The 14396-nt window shown below is 42.3% G+C and overlaps 1 protein-coding gene across 1 annotated transcript in view; it reads right to left on the bottom strand.

Annotated features, from left to right (window-relative positions):
- DBX2 (developing brain homeobox 2) overlaps positions 1–13662 on the bottom strand; it is a 44133-nt gene extending 30471 nt beyond the window's left edge. The window contains exon 1 of the mRNA XM_055143011.1: positions 13352–13662. Within this exon, the coding sequence (XP_054998986.1) occupies positions 13352–13640 (289 nt within the window). The 5' untranslated portion in view covers positions 13641–13662. The remainder of the gene's footprint in view (positions 1–13351) is intronic.
- Between the last annotated feature and the right edge of the window lie 734 nt (positions 13663–14396).

The following is a 14396-nucleotide window of genomic DNA, read 5'->3' as shown; positions in this document are numbered from 1 at the left end:
GTCAGGGGAATGAGACACATTATTATTGCTGTTATTGGTATATCGAATATGCCATGGGTAGCTTGCCGGGCTCTGCTGTGCAAATATTAATTCTACTTCTTAATATTAGTCATTTTGTATGGACACAGTAAAAGATGCATTGAACTTATAGAGTGGCTCTCCTGGGGACATCTCGCAATAGATCCCAGACTCCAGTGCTCAGGCCAGGTGAGCCCTTCCTAACCCTAAGAAGGGTCCTTGTCCAGTTGCTTCTCTTTGGACCATGACAGAATTTGCCCATAACCATGCTCTTAACTTATAGTTAAGTATTATGGTGCTCTGCCTGTCCCATTTCTATGCCAGGATAGCTTACAGTGTGCCCTGGGTCATTCAGTCCCTTCGTTGGAACCCTGCTTTAGGGTGCCAGGAACTAAGGGCAACTAAGGATTCAGTCAAGAAAATATGACAGATGCCCATGAGTAAATGTTATTTGGAGTCAATTACCCTCCAAGTTACAAAAGCGTAGCATCAACTGTCTTGCTGTGTCTACACAAAAAGAACATTGCTCTAAAGTAAAACTTGCAAAGGACAGAAGGGAAAGAGATAAGCAATATTTCATTTACAAATACAAAATTCAGGGATCTTTGCAAGAAGCATTAAAAGGACTCCTTTAAAGGACAGAAGAGACTTTCCATCTGTGGCACTGAATATGGCACTCACCAACGGTGCATTTGGTCATCCTCTACTAGATTAAGAAAGGTTGAAAATGTAGTAATAATCACTACTTGACTTTTATTAATTTTCTTATGATTTTGTTTACCATTCATGTTTTATTGAATCAAGCAATATGAACTAACTTATTACTTACTAAATGTAAATAAACAATCATTACCTTGTAAATCAAAGAACCTCAACTGAGAATTTTTTTAAAAAAGCTTACTCTTTCGTAACTCAGGTACCATGACAAGAGGCTGAGAACGCTTGAAAAGTTCATGTACTGGTACTATACCAGCTCCAACTAACTGATAATCAATTTACTCAGTAGCAGCACCAACTGGGTGCTCAACAGACATGTACAGCCCAGCTGTGCCTTTAGGTGACTAAATCCTGGCTAACACCTAACTGTAATTTTGTAAGATTCCACAGGGGAACCACCCACCTGAGCCTGTCAGCCCATAAAACTGTGAAAGAAAAATAAGTCATTAGTGTAAGCCTCTAAGCTTTGAGATGATTTCTCACACTACAATACCCCTGTGCCAATATTTTACTTTGGGATGGCTCCGAGGCTTTCCAGAGCTTTCTTCACTGCTCATCAGTGGGCATCAATGGCCAAACCTGGTGCTTCGGTTTGTTTTTTATGGGGCTCTTCTGTTCCTTTCTGGGTCACACCCCGCGGCACTTGGAACTTATTCCTGGAACTCACTCAGGGATCATGCCAGTGGGGCTCGGGGTCCATATGAGGTGCCAGGGGCCAAAGGAGGCTCAAGAGGATGTGCCTTACCTGCTGTGCTATGGCGCTGACCCTCAATGGCCAAGGGTGGCCCCTGACGCCTGTTTCCATTTTGAAATGAGGAAATGGAAAATTACCAATGTTATGTGAAAAAAATATAATATGTATACTACCAATCTTGCAATCAATAATATTACATTGAACCTAAGCTTAAAAATTATTTAAATTCTGTGAAAAAAACAGCTCTCATGACTATGCTTATTTTAAATTTTATTCAGTTTTTCATTTTTGCTTTGGAGAAAGTGTTGACAAATTTTTACTGTGGGGCTCAGATAGTAAATATATTAGAGTTTTGAGTCAAATGATTTTTGTTGCAACTATACATTTGTGGTGCAAAAGTGCCTACCAAAGCTATGTAAATAAATAGGACTGATTTTAATTCTCATTGAAGAAACATGTCTTTTGGTTTCAAACCCATAACAACTACAGAACTGGCTCAATCAAATCCTAGTTTATTCTATTATCAGACCTATAGTTAGGGATATTATTTTTGCACATAAATCATTCCAAAGGATAATTTACACTTTGACATATAATAACCAGAGATTTAAAGAATGAGAAAATTTGAGACTTAGTAAGGTATATGTCACAAATATGTCAGAAATAAACATATTTCTGATAGTCACTTAGAATTAATATTGTTGTAGCATAGTGACAAATACATAAATCAACAGTTGAAAACCTATTTTATCTTTGAAGTACTAATAAAATAAGGCATTTAAATATTAAGTGATATGCAGAAAAATTCTTTTCTGTCTTTTCTTGGATGCTTTGGTGTAGGATTACATTACTTTGTCCTCTCCCCCCTTGCCACAAGTAGCTTGTCCCGGTTTTTCCCGGAGTTTAGGCTTACCCCAGTCTCACCCATCAAGGTGTTCCCGAATCTCTCCCATCCCTTTGTTTAGCTATAATCACTTCTCTATGCTCTCTTCCCCAAAACAGTTAATCCGCAGTTTTCCCTTAATCTGACTCTGCTAATTTGTAAGGTCAGACCTTCCTAGGATACTGAATTTATATTATATAAGTTAATATTGCCTTTCTCCTCTTCTTGTGCCTTTTGAATAATTTACTTTAAAGCAATGTCCTTTTTGTATGGACACGAGAAGACAATATTATGCTTTTATAACTTGGGAATTAATTGGCCTCGAATATTATTCCCTCCCGGGCATCTGCTTTCTCCACTTAAGCCTTAGTTGCCCTCAGTTCCTAGCACCCCAAAAGCAGAAGTTTAAAAACATACTGTTTGATCTTTGACTTCAGAGAAAATCTTTAAGCCTTAAGTTTATTATTCATATAACTCACAAAACTGTGCCTATGAAATATTTTCAACTAGTAGTTTGTTGACCACATAGTAATGTTATTAAAAATTAAACCAGTTTTGCTAACATTATATAAAGTGATGAATCACTCAACATTGCCAAATGAAGTACTAACTGGATGCTAAAACGAATGAAAAGGGGAGACTTTATTAAAAGTGGAAACATTAATAAAAGTAGAATAAAATATATTGGAATAAAATATATAAGGGTCTGTTAAGTATATTAGATATTAAGACAAAATCCAATTTCTGAGTAAGAGTATAAAATAAAAAGCATGATCTAATGAAGTTATAAACAAGAATTCTAATAAGAATTCCTAGATAAAAATTATACTGTTTCATTTTGCAACATGTTTTTTTATTCCTGACATACTCCAAATATATCTGAATAAAATAACTAATGAAAGTACTCAATTTTTAAGTTACTTAACTTTTAAGTCAGTCAAAATGGTATAAAAATTTTTCAAAAGTTTTCATAAATAATTATGAAAACAGTAATTATCGTGATTAAAAACGTCTTTAGAGCCTCGGTTTAACCCATGATGAATTAAAAGTAGTAAATCAAATCCTCTGGAATATGTAATGAAATGGATTCTAAAGTCATGGCTAATGCCAGGCAAGAGAGGCAGCAGAGCAGGTCAACTGCCTGTTTTGCGCGTGGCTATGCCAATTTCAATCCCCAGGGCAACTCCCAAGCCTCACCACGAGTGATCCCGGGACACAGAGACAGGAAATAAGTCCTGAGCTCAGCCAAGTGTGACACCAAAGCCAAACAATAATAATGAGACATGAAATTATGAACGATGTCAACAACAGAAATTTTGGTGAAACATAGGATGAGTGCAAAGTTATAAAATGTTACCCCCATCCTAGCACAAGGGCATGTCCACTGAAATATTTAAAGATGATAACAGATAAAAGATGATAGAAGAGAGTCTCTTGCCCGCACACCTGGCTGTCTTCCCCGGGGCCCCTCGGAGGGCATGGGCTCCAGTTTTCCTCCCTGCCCCAGAGCAGAGCTCCTGGTGGCCAAAGACCACCGGAACCTAGCCACAGCCATGCTCAAGGCCCCTCTCCACACTTTCGGACAAGCCTCACACATGAAGATACCGCCAGAGGAACCCAGGTGTGTGTAATCCCATCAACGACCAACATCCAGAGACTTAAAAGCAAGCTCCCAGAAGCACGAGGCCGCTTTGTAACTGCGCAATATCTTATAACCTTCTTTTCCTTCTGGGGGAAACTCGCAAACTACTGAGAGTTTCCTGCCCACATGGGACAGCCTCTCAAGCTTCCCATGGTGTATCCATATGCCAAAGCCAGCTGAATCTCATTCCCCTGACCCTGAAAGGCCTCCAGTGCAGCATCGTTGGAAAGGCCAAGAAGAGAGAGGCTTCTAAAATCTCAGGGATAGGACGAATGTAGAAGTTACTGAGACCGCTCAAGCAATTCGACGATCAGTGGGATTTCGTGATGGGATTTCGTGATCGTGATCGTGATAACTTTTCACTTCTGTAAAAACTCTCACTAGCAGAGAACCTACAGCATTTTATGAATATCTATTGTTAGTGTTCTTTGTCTTCACTCTTAAGTTGCTACCACCCCTATCATTGTTCTGCCACAAGCGTAATAGTAAAATATCTTCTTACAGCAAAAACAAACTTTTCCTCTGGTGACACAACAAGAAGGAAGTAGCACATCTACAAAAAGAGACAACAGTCTAATATATAACTTAGGTTCCAATATATTAGCAACATTTCTGACAAACAAATATAGAAAAAATCACCATTGACAATCCTTTCAAATTGAACAAAGCATCCCTTGGTTTTTCTGACATAATTCTTAACTTTAACTATCTGTTTTATTTTATCATGTGCAGCTCTCTGAGCATTCAAATCAGCATATCACTTTGTAACACTCAATTCTCTAGGCATTCAAGTCAGCATGCTACTTTGATAAAACAACATTCCAACCTATTAAACTATTAAGAGTCAATGAGGAAATTACAAAGATGTGTTTGGAGACTTAAATTTCATCAACAAAGAAAACAAAAGCAAAGGCAAACTGGACCACTACAAAGCTTCCCACAGTGAAAGGGACTGGCAGCAAACTGTAAACACATCCTTCTGAGAGTAAGATATCTGCACAACATATATTCAACAGGAGATAAATATTGCAAAGCATACACCAACGCAGAAAACTCAACTGTAAGAACAGCAAACCCCCCTTTAAGGCATGGGCAGAAGTGACGGGTAAACAGCTTAAATGATAGAATTATCACTTAGCCTGTAAAAGGCCCAGAGTGGATCACCAGCACCATATGCCCAGCACTGCCAGGTTTGGTCTGGTGTTCCACAAGCACAGGATCTTTGAGCCTAACCACTGAAGCATCCAGTCTGCACCACCCACAGGCCATCACCAGAAAGGGCCCCTGTTTGACTGAGCATATACACCTTTCAAAAGAGGACCAACAGAAGTCAGCAGGCACATGAACAGAGACCCATGCTGTTCCTGTAGCCAGGTGTGTGCAAGTTGCTCTGGGTCTCTTGAGAGCTTCTTGACATCCAGGCAGCTGTACTCTGAAGCCACCACCATACCACAAAATGAATGCACTGAGTTACACCAGAAGCACTATGGGTATCTCTTGGATTACCATGAGAAGAGAAAGAAAGAAAGTCTAAAGGCTTGTGGATGTTCAAAGAAAACAAAAAATAAAGATGATAGGTTTGCCATTAAAAATGGGGAGAAGAAATGAATAGAAACTTCCTCATTAAAAAAAAAACCCAAAAACACAAATGACCAAAAGACACATGAAAAAATGCTCTACATCACTAATCATCAGGGAGATGCAACTCAAAACAACAATGAGATATCATCTCACACCACAGAGACTGGCACACAACAAAAAGAACAAGAACAACCAGTTTTGGTAAGGATGTGGGGAGAATGGGACTCCCTTTCATTGTTGGTGGAAATGATGACTGGTCCAGCCCTTCTGAGAAACAATATGAGCATTCCTCAAAAAAACTAGAAATTGCACTTCCATCGACCGCATCAATATCACTTCTGGGAATATATCCCAGGGATGCAAAAAAGTATAGTAGAAATGACTTCTGCACCTCTACGTTCATTGCAGCACTGTTCACAGTAGCCAGAATCTGGAAACAACCCAAGTGCCCGGAACAGATAACTGCTTAAAGAAACTTTGGTAGATCTACACAATGGAATACTGTTAGGAAAGATGAAGTCATAAAATTTACTTATAAGTGGATGGATATGGGGAGTTGGGCCTTGTCGCACAGGGAGGCAAAATTATTTGGGGAAAATATGCCCAGGTTACCAACGATCCTGAAAATTGCAAGCTTACTGGTTTGACAGCAGCTTATACAAGTGACTTCTTGTACTCAGGAGAGACTCCATCCCACTCAGGGAAGCTATCAATGACCACCAACAAGCTTGACATATCTGCAGCCATCAAGAAAAAAGCAGATGATACTGAACAAAACATTAAGTGTCCTAGGCCTAGTTGTCTTTTAAAACTATATATTCAATATATGTTCATCGTCACTGTCACTGTCACTGTTGTCCCATTGTTCATCAATTTGCTCAAGTGGGCACCAGCAACGTCCCCATTGTGAGACTTCTTGTTACTGTTTTTGGCATATTGAATATGCCACAGGTAGCTTGCCAGGCTCTGCCGTGCGGGCGGGATGCTCTCGGCAGCTTTTTGGGCTCTTCAAGAGGGACAGAGGAATCGAATCTGGGTCAGCTGTGTAGAAGGAAAACGCCCTACCCTCTGTGCTATCGCTCCAGTCCATATATCCATTGTATCTTATTATTAGGGAAATTTAGTAAGAATAATGATGTGCATCTGTAGTACCTGAAAAAGATGACCACCTTAGAAAATTATGGAAACAAGTGTAGTAGATGTGTGGAAAGAAGAAAACCAATATGTACTAATGGGAATGCAAACTGATGTGAACTGCTACAATCAGTCAGGAACGTAGTATGGACATTCCTCAACCAAAAAACAGAATAGAAATTCTATATAATCTTGTTATTTCATTTCTTTGTTTTACTAAAAATATAATAAAACATTAATTCAAACACACCTCCACATTTACTGTAGCATTATTTAAAATAACCAAGAAATTAAAACAAACTAAATGCTCAACAGCTGATAAAGAGGAAATGAGAAGAAGAAGGAGGAGGAGGAGAAAGAGAAGGAGGAGGAAGAAGAGGAGGAGGAGGAAGAAGAGGAGGAGGAGAAGAGGAAGAGGAAGAGGACGGTGGAGGAGGAAGAGGAGGAAGAGGAGCAGGAGGAGCAGGAGGAGGAAGAGGAGGAGGAGGAAGAAGAGAAGAAGAAGAAGAAGAAGAAGAAGAAGAAGAAGAAGAAGAAGAAGAAGAAGAAGAAGAAGAAGAAGAAGAAGAAGAAGAAGAAGAAGAAGAAGAAGAAGAAGAAGAAGAAGAAAAAGAAGAAGAAAAAAATATGTGGCATAAATATACAATGAAATGCTATTCAGCAATATAAAAGACAAAATCTTCATTTGCAACATTAATAGAATACTGCTATGCTAAATGTGCTAAATGAAGTCTGATGAAGAAAGACATTCTCTATGATTTAGCTCATATTGTAAAGCAAGCAAATGGATAAATTAAATAAAACAAAAATAAACATTTATACACTAAGGCCAGAAAGAAAGGAGGAAGAAAGGGTAAATTGAAACAAAAATGACTACCTTGGAGGTAAAGACTAGAATGGTACATTTTGTGGCAAACTTAATGTAGAATACATATTTATTTGCAAAAATGCACAGCTGAAATGCATATAATGTATTATAACAACTTTACTTTTTTAAAGTGAAAACAAATACACAATAACAATAGCATGTTGAATAATAATAATTCTTCAGGGTTTATAATTAAAGTGGACTCCATGTGAGGATGCCCATAACCACTAAGAAATAAAGCACTGTAATGAAAGAAAACATAAGAAACGCTACTTGTGTGCCATGTGACTCCTTTAGTTTGTGTGTGTGCTTATGCCTTATAAATGTACATATCATAATAGTATGGTGGTATGTTTGCATATTTTATATTAAATTAACAAGCACACAAAAATAAATGCTTCTTTGAATACTAGCAATCATCATTTCTCTCCAATACAAGAAAAAAAGTTGCTTACAGGCTAATATGGAACACCAGTAAAAATGCTTCTCTGTATAAAAAATGAAATGTCCTTACTTACTTAACTGGCAGGATTTACTCCTGCTTTCTTAATTAAACCAACAGCTTCAAAATATGTTAATAGATTGCGATTTCTTATTGTTGATCCCAAGAAAAGATGCATGTGTTAGGAATTGAAAGAAAGAAAGAGGGATGCTTACTGGAAGGTTTAGTGCCCATAAATTGCTACCCTGTTGTAATTACGACTCAGGGGTCATTTATAAGAAGTGTGGTTAACCTAACCAGTACCAGAAGCAAAGGACTCCTATTCAATCTCATCACTGCAAGAATTTCACCTTGAACTTGAAGGTGTTCAACGTGGGGGGTCATATAGCAATTTTTCAGACCTGATTCCTTATCAAGTATTAAAAAATGAACAGTAAATTGATAAAAACAAATGTATTACTATACACTAAGCAGATTTTTAAAAACATTCAGACACAGGAAGAACATGGTTGATATCTACAAATTCTACCGAAAAATTACGAAGGTCAGAGCAAAAAACCACTAGTTTGAGTCTCATCATTCCTTATTCTGAATTCCTCCAATTACATTGTTTTAGTTGTGTCAGCCCAAATATGCAAGAGTCTGTGATTTTTTTAATCTACCCAAATAAGTGTAGTATGATTAAAAGTAAACAATAAACTCTGAAATAATTCAAATCAAAAGTATTGAATTAGTTTGGAGTCCCATACTTACAGCATAGCTACGTATCCTTCTATGTATCCAAAGTGTAAGAGAAACTATTTTATTTAACATCCCATTGAAAAATGGTAAACACTATTAGGTAGAGCATGAAACATATATGTACTTATGCACTGATGTATTTTAAGAAAAAAGGCAAGAACTAACAAGCAAACAGTAACTGGGAGCATAAGGTGAATATGTTAGAATTCAAATTAACTATTAGTGGTAAAAAACATACTTAATAAAGTGTCAGAACAAGACACTTTGAATCTACAAACTATACAGTGCCACTTGGCAAAATTACTTCAATTCAACTAAAAGAACAGTTCAACTCATCAGTCTATAATAAAAATTTGCTTTCTAATTTTTTAATGCAGCACAAGTAGACTTAAGAAGTTATCTTAAGGAAATCACTCTGTTCCAAACATTTCCTTAAATAGTTAAATTGACAGATGTAACTAAAATATCAGTTCTGGAGTTGGAGAGCTCCCATAGGACTGGAGAGCACCCTTCCAAGTGGGTGCCCCATCTACCCCCACACCACCCAGTCCCCCAAGAACAACTGGAGCAGCCCTAAAACACCTCTGGGTCTAATACAAAAACTACCAATCAACTTTATTTATCCTTATTTTTTAAGAATGTTTTTGAGAAAATAACAAAGGATGATTTAAATTTTCAGTTTTTACATTTTTAGATCCTCTCTTAAGTATGAAAAGAATAGTTTAATCTCCTACAGTACTCACCAAGTCCTAATTTCCAGGGAAAGGTCTTTGATGATCGGATTTACTTACAAGACCTCCTGGTTTTCACCAATAAACTATAGCAGCTCCAAGACATTTTTCTTTTCTTTTTAAATACAACTAGCTGGAAGAGAATCTATTTAGTATATATTACTGCACCAAATTTGCCCAAAATTCAAATGGGCCTTGAATTTTTATGTTTTTCAGGTAAATAAACAACTTGGCAACAGATTTGCTACTTTACAGGGACAAGAGCACTAACTGCTCTTCTTTGATCCCTGGCTTATAAGTCTGCCTGACCTTTGAGCTGGACCACCATGGTCTAAAGAAGCAAGTGAAGCCAATTTCTTTCCTTGTGGCTCAGATACACAGTAATAATAACTTATTAATGTGATGATATATCATTGATTACCTCATTATACCTCGTTAGTTTTTCATATTCAAGGAGAGAAACTTAAGGTCTCTGAAGATTTAGGGGAATTTTTCTCTTTCCCAAATCCATAGTTGTTTATTATATTTATTATACAAAAAAATTTTTGAGAGGACCACACCCAGCAATTCTCAAGGCTTACCTCTGGTTCTGCCCTCAGGGGTCACTACTGGAGGGCTCAGGAAGCGGAAGTAGATTCCATATGGGAGCAGATAAGCTGGAAGCAAGGCAAGTGCCTGACCCGCTGTACTATCTCTACAGTCCCATAGACACGAACAAAATTAACAAGTGGAACAAGTGGAATAGTAACTGTAGTAAGAAAAACTGGCCTATTAGGAGCATCAAAGTAGCGAAGAATTATGAAAGTGCTTGGTAAACCATAGAGAAGTACCAAGCATGGGATGTGAATTCCTCAGGGACAGTTATCTGTTTTGAGTACTGATTATTCCAAGGAGCTAGGACAGAGCTTCACACTTGGGACATGGCATGAACATAATCACTGTCACTGTCACTGTCATCCCGTTGCTCATCGATTTGTTCGAGCAGGCACCAGTAACGTCTCTCATTGAGAGACTTATTGTTACTGTTTTTGGCATACCCAATATGCACGGGTAGCTTGCCAGGCTCTGCTGAGAGGGCTCCATACGCTCGGTAGCTTGCCGGGTTCTCCGAGAGGGGCGGGGGAATTGAACATGGGTTGGCTGCGTGAAAGGCGAACGCCTAACCACTGTGCTATCGCTCCAGCCCCATGAACATAGTGGGAACAAAAATTAAGAAGTAGAAATGCAAGCAGTGACAAAATCCCCCAGTTAAATAGTGTTGTACTTCACCAAAATGCTCAAAAAGAATTCAGGTTTTTTTTAATTCAACTTTTAGACTAGTATTCTCAATAAATAAAGAGAAAGAATAATCAATACCCTGATACTTACTAAAAATCACATTTACTGACCCACTCTCAAGTTAGTCCTTATCAAAACTGGCTTTTCATTGACAATTCAACAGGAAATATTTTTTCCCTCTGAAAACAATATCTTTTCTACCTCCTCCTTTGGCCTCACAGAAGATCAATCTCTGTTTCATCCTCACCTCATTACCAAGTGATATGCTATACTCTCTGAGATATAATAGTTGGTCTTAAAACCAATATTTGGTCTAAGAGCAAGACTGTCATTTGAGTAAAACATGGGCAATGCTTAAAGAACAGCACTTTGCCAAATTACTAAAATTAATGAACACCAATGCTGATTGTAGCATTATACTTTAGGACACACATTATGACATTTTAATTTACTGCCGAGGATTTTTTTCCTTGCTTCTTTAAAACTAAACATACTTGACACAGTAATTTCTTTTATACAAAGGTTATTTATTCAAATGAAAATGAACATAAAAGATCATCAAATTTTCTATTTGTACTGAATCAAGTATTAGAAAAAACACAGGCTTTAACTGTATTAGAACACTTCAGAGATAAATGTAAATTCTAATATCCTTAATATTCAAAAATCATTGTTTGCATCTGACACTTTTAGGTGTACAAAATAATACTATATTCATGAAAATGTCTTAAATGCAGTTAGACAAGCCTATTCTCAATCATTATGATATTTTAGTGAAATGGTTGGTATATGAAGCTATTTTTAGAAATTAGGATATTTGAATCTGATTAGAATTTGCTGTATTTAAATTTAATCTGTAAAATGTAGAAAGGTGACAATTAAATAACTTACCAGGTGGAGAAGCCAATCATGTTCAGCAACAATATAAGAATCCTTGAATAATAACTTACAGGAACATAATCCAAACCACCAAAAGTTATTCAAATCACCAAATACCTTTAAAATGCTATTTTTATGAGAAACCATTTACCAATTCTTGTATAAATGAAACTTCTAATTTTTCTAATGAAAAAAAGAACAAAGTTACCCAAAGTTTCAAGACATGTATATTTGCCTTAACTATATTCTTTGCAGAGGGAGCAGAAGCTTCCTAAATTTAGGCTTTGCTATACGAATGAGAGCGGTGTTCATATAATTACATTTGTTCCATTTTGTTAGTAACCATTTCAAGTTGAAAGATAGGGCAGGTTCTAAACATGTTAGATTCTATAAAGTCATTAGCAATAAATTTGATCCGACAGTTTGCCGGGACAATGGAATCTGCTGAAAAAGCGTCTGTTAGTCATTCTGGACAAGCCCATGGGGCTTGAAGAATGAGTTAAGATCGCCTAAGGACACATTCAAAAAAAATAATTTCTTAATCTAAATGTATCTGTTTCTGGATAAGAGAGCTTTTAATTTTTTTGGCTACCAATTTCGGCAGTTCTTTATCCGTTTGGACTAAGATTGGACTAAACGGTCCACACCCCAGCTCCACGGCTTAGATTTCATGGGAATTTAAACAAAGCAGAAAGTGCCCGTTTCAGTAAATTTTCATCTGCTACCGAACTTCTGGTGCCGATGTCAGCGCAGCGTGAGCTGCGGGAACAGTGGGTGACCCCTTGGCCCTCCGCGAGCTCGCTCCCGAGCCAGGGAAGCCCACACCCCAGGGAAGCCCATACCCCAGGGCAGTGCGCTTCTCCTCCCAGAGAGGCTCGCGCCGGGCTCCGCGGGGTCTGCCCAGGTTCCGCGGGCAGCGGGGCGCCCCAAAGCTCGCGGGGTCCACCTGGTCGGGAACTTTGCAGAAGTTGGTACCGCGGGCGCGCCGTGGACAGGAGCTTGGGGCCGAGTATCTGGACTTGGGAAGCCCAAGACGACAGTCCCCGGAGCCCAGAGCGCTTCGCGGGGCGCTGCACCCTCCAGAGGCTCCTGAGCCGCAGGTGGCCACGCGCAGGGGGACACCGGGCAGGCGGGGGTGGCCGCGCACAGGGGGACACCGGGCAGGGGGCGGTGGCCGCGCGCAGGGGGACACCGGGCAGGCGGGGGTGGCCGCGCACAGGGGGACACCGGGCAGGCGGGGGTGGCCGCGCGCAGGGGGACACCGGGCAGGCGGGGGTGGCCGTGCGCTGGGGGACACCGGGCAGGCGGGGGTGGCCCTGCGCTGGGGGACACCGGAGAGGCGGGGGTGGCCGTGCGCCGGGGGACACTGGGCAGGCGGGGGTGGCCCTGCGCTGGGGTACACCGGAGAGGCGGGGGTGGCCGTGCGCCGGGGGACACTGGGCAGGAGCTTCGGGCAGGCGGGGGTGGCCGTGCGCCAGGGAACACCGGGCAGGCGGGGTTGGCCCTGCGCCGGGGGGCACCGAGCAGGGGCATCGGGCAGGCGGGGATGGCCGGCGCCGGGGGACACCGGGCAGGAGGGGCTGGCCGTGCTCCGAAGGACACCGGACAGGGCCATCGGGCAGGCGGGGGTGGCCGTGCGCCGGGGGGCACCGGTCAGGGGCATCGGGCAGGCGGGGGTGGCCGTGCGCCGGGGGGCACCGGCAGGGGGTCGGCGGCCCCCCGGACGGCGCGGCCGAGGCTCACCTGGCGCTGCGGGGCCGTAGCCGCCGTCCGGCTGGCCCGGGGCTCGGCCAGGCAGCACCTGGAAGGGCCAGCGCGAGCCGTAGGGCGCCGCGGCCGGGCCGGGCTTGAGCGGCAGCGGCCGGAGCTGGGCGCCCGCGGCGAAGGGCCCGGGGGGCGGCGGCGGGGCGCCCCCGGCCCGCAGCAAGTTCTCGATGAGGAAGCTGCGGCCCAGGCTGCCGGGGCCCGGCGCGGCGGGCAGCTGCGGGAGCTCCGAGGGCGCCGCCGCGTGCCAGGGCGCGCCGGGCAGCATCGTGGGCGCCCGCCCGGGCAGAGAAGCGCTGCGGACGGCGGGCGCGGGCGGCTGGTGCGGTGGGAGGAGAGAGGGGCGGGGAGCTGCGTCGGGGCGGCGGGGGCCCGGACCCGGGGGCGGGGGGTGTGTCCAGCTCGGCCCTTCCTGCCCCTCGGCCCGCGGGGACCCGCGCACACCCCTCCCGGGCCGACCCGAGCGCGGGCGCTGGGCGGGACGCGCGCCCCAGGGACCCACGCGCGCCCCGTCACCTGCGCCGAGGCCCGAGCCTCGGGGACGGGTGGCACTTGGGCGGCCAGCGCAGGGCGCCCTTGGAACTCAGGAGTCACCGGTGTCTGGGCAAGCTCTCCTTCAGAGAGTGAGTTAGGAAAACTCGCGGGCCCCTGGTTACAGAACTTGTGGACTTAAAAACGTGGGCCCCTACTTAGTGAGTTTGCGGATTTAAGGTCGTGGGCGCCAATTTATTTGAAAGAGGAAAGACCCTGAGTCTATTTTGGAAACCTTTTGTAAAATTTATTCGTTTTTAATGATCCCCTCTGGTCGCTCCGAAGGTTTGATTTCGGAATCACCCCTAAGAAAAGATATTATACAATTGGAGCTGGTGATAAAGCAACTCTCGGGACCTGGGAGTTAACCAGAAGGGCTGGTAAAAGGCTTTAGGTGTTGGAGCCCCGGGTTCAAGCCCCAGAATCACGTGGCATAGACTCCCAACTCCTCAGGGTGTCACCCCTGAACCAAGCACTAACAAACCACCCACCC

The sequence above is a fragment of the Sorex araneus genome, chromosome 6 (genome assembly GCF_027595985.1).
Source record: "Sorex araneus isolate mSorAra2 chromosome 6, mSorAra2.pri, whole genome shotgun sequence".
NCBI lineage: Eukaryota > Metazoa > Chordata > Mammalia > Eulipotyphla > Soricidae > Sorex > Sorex araneus.
This window is presented reverse-complemented; position numbering and strand designations above follow the sequence as displayed.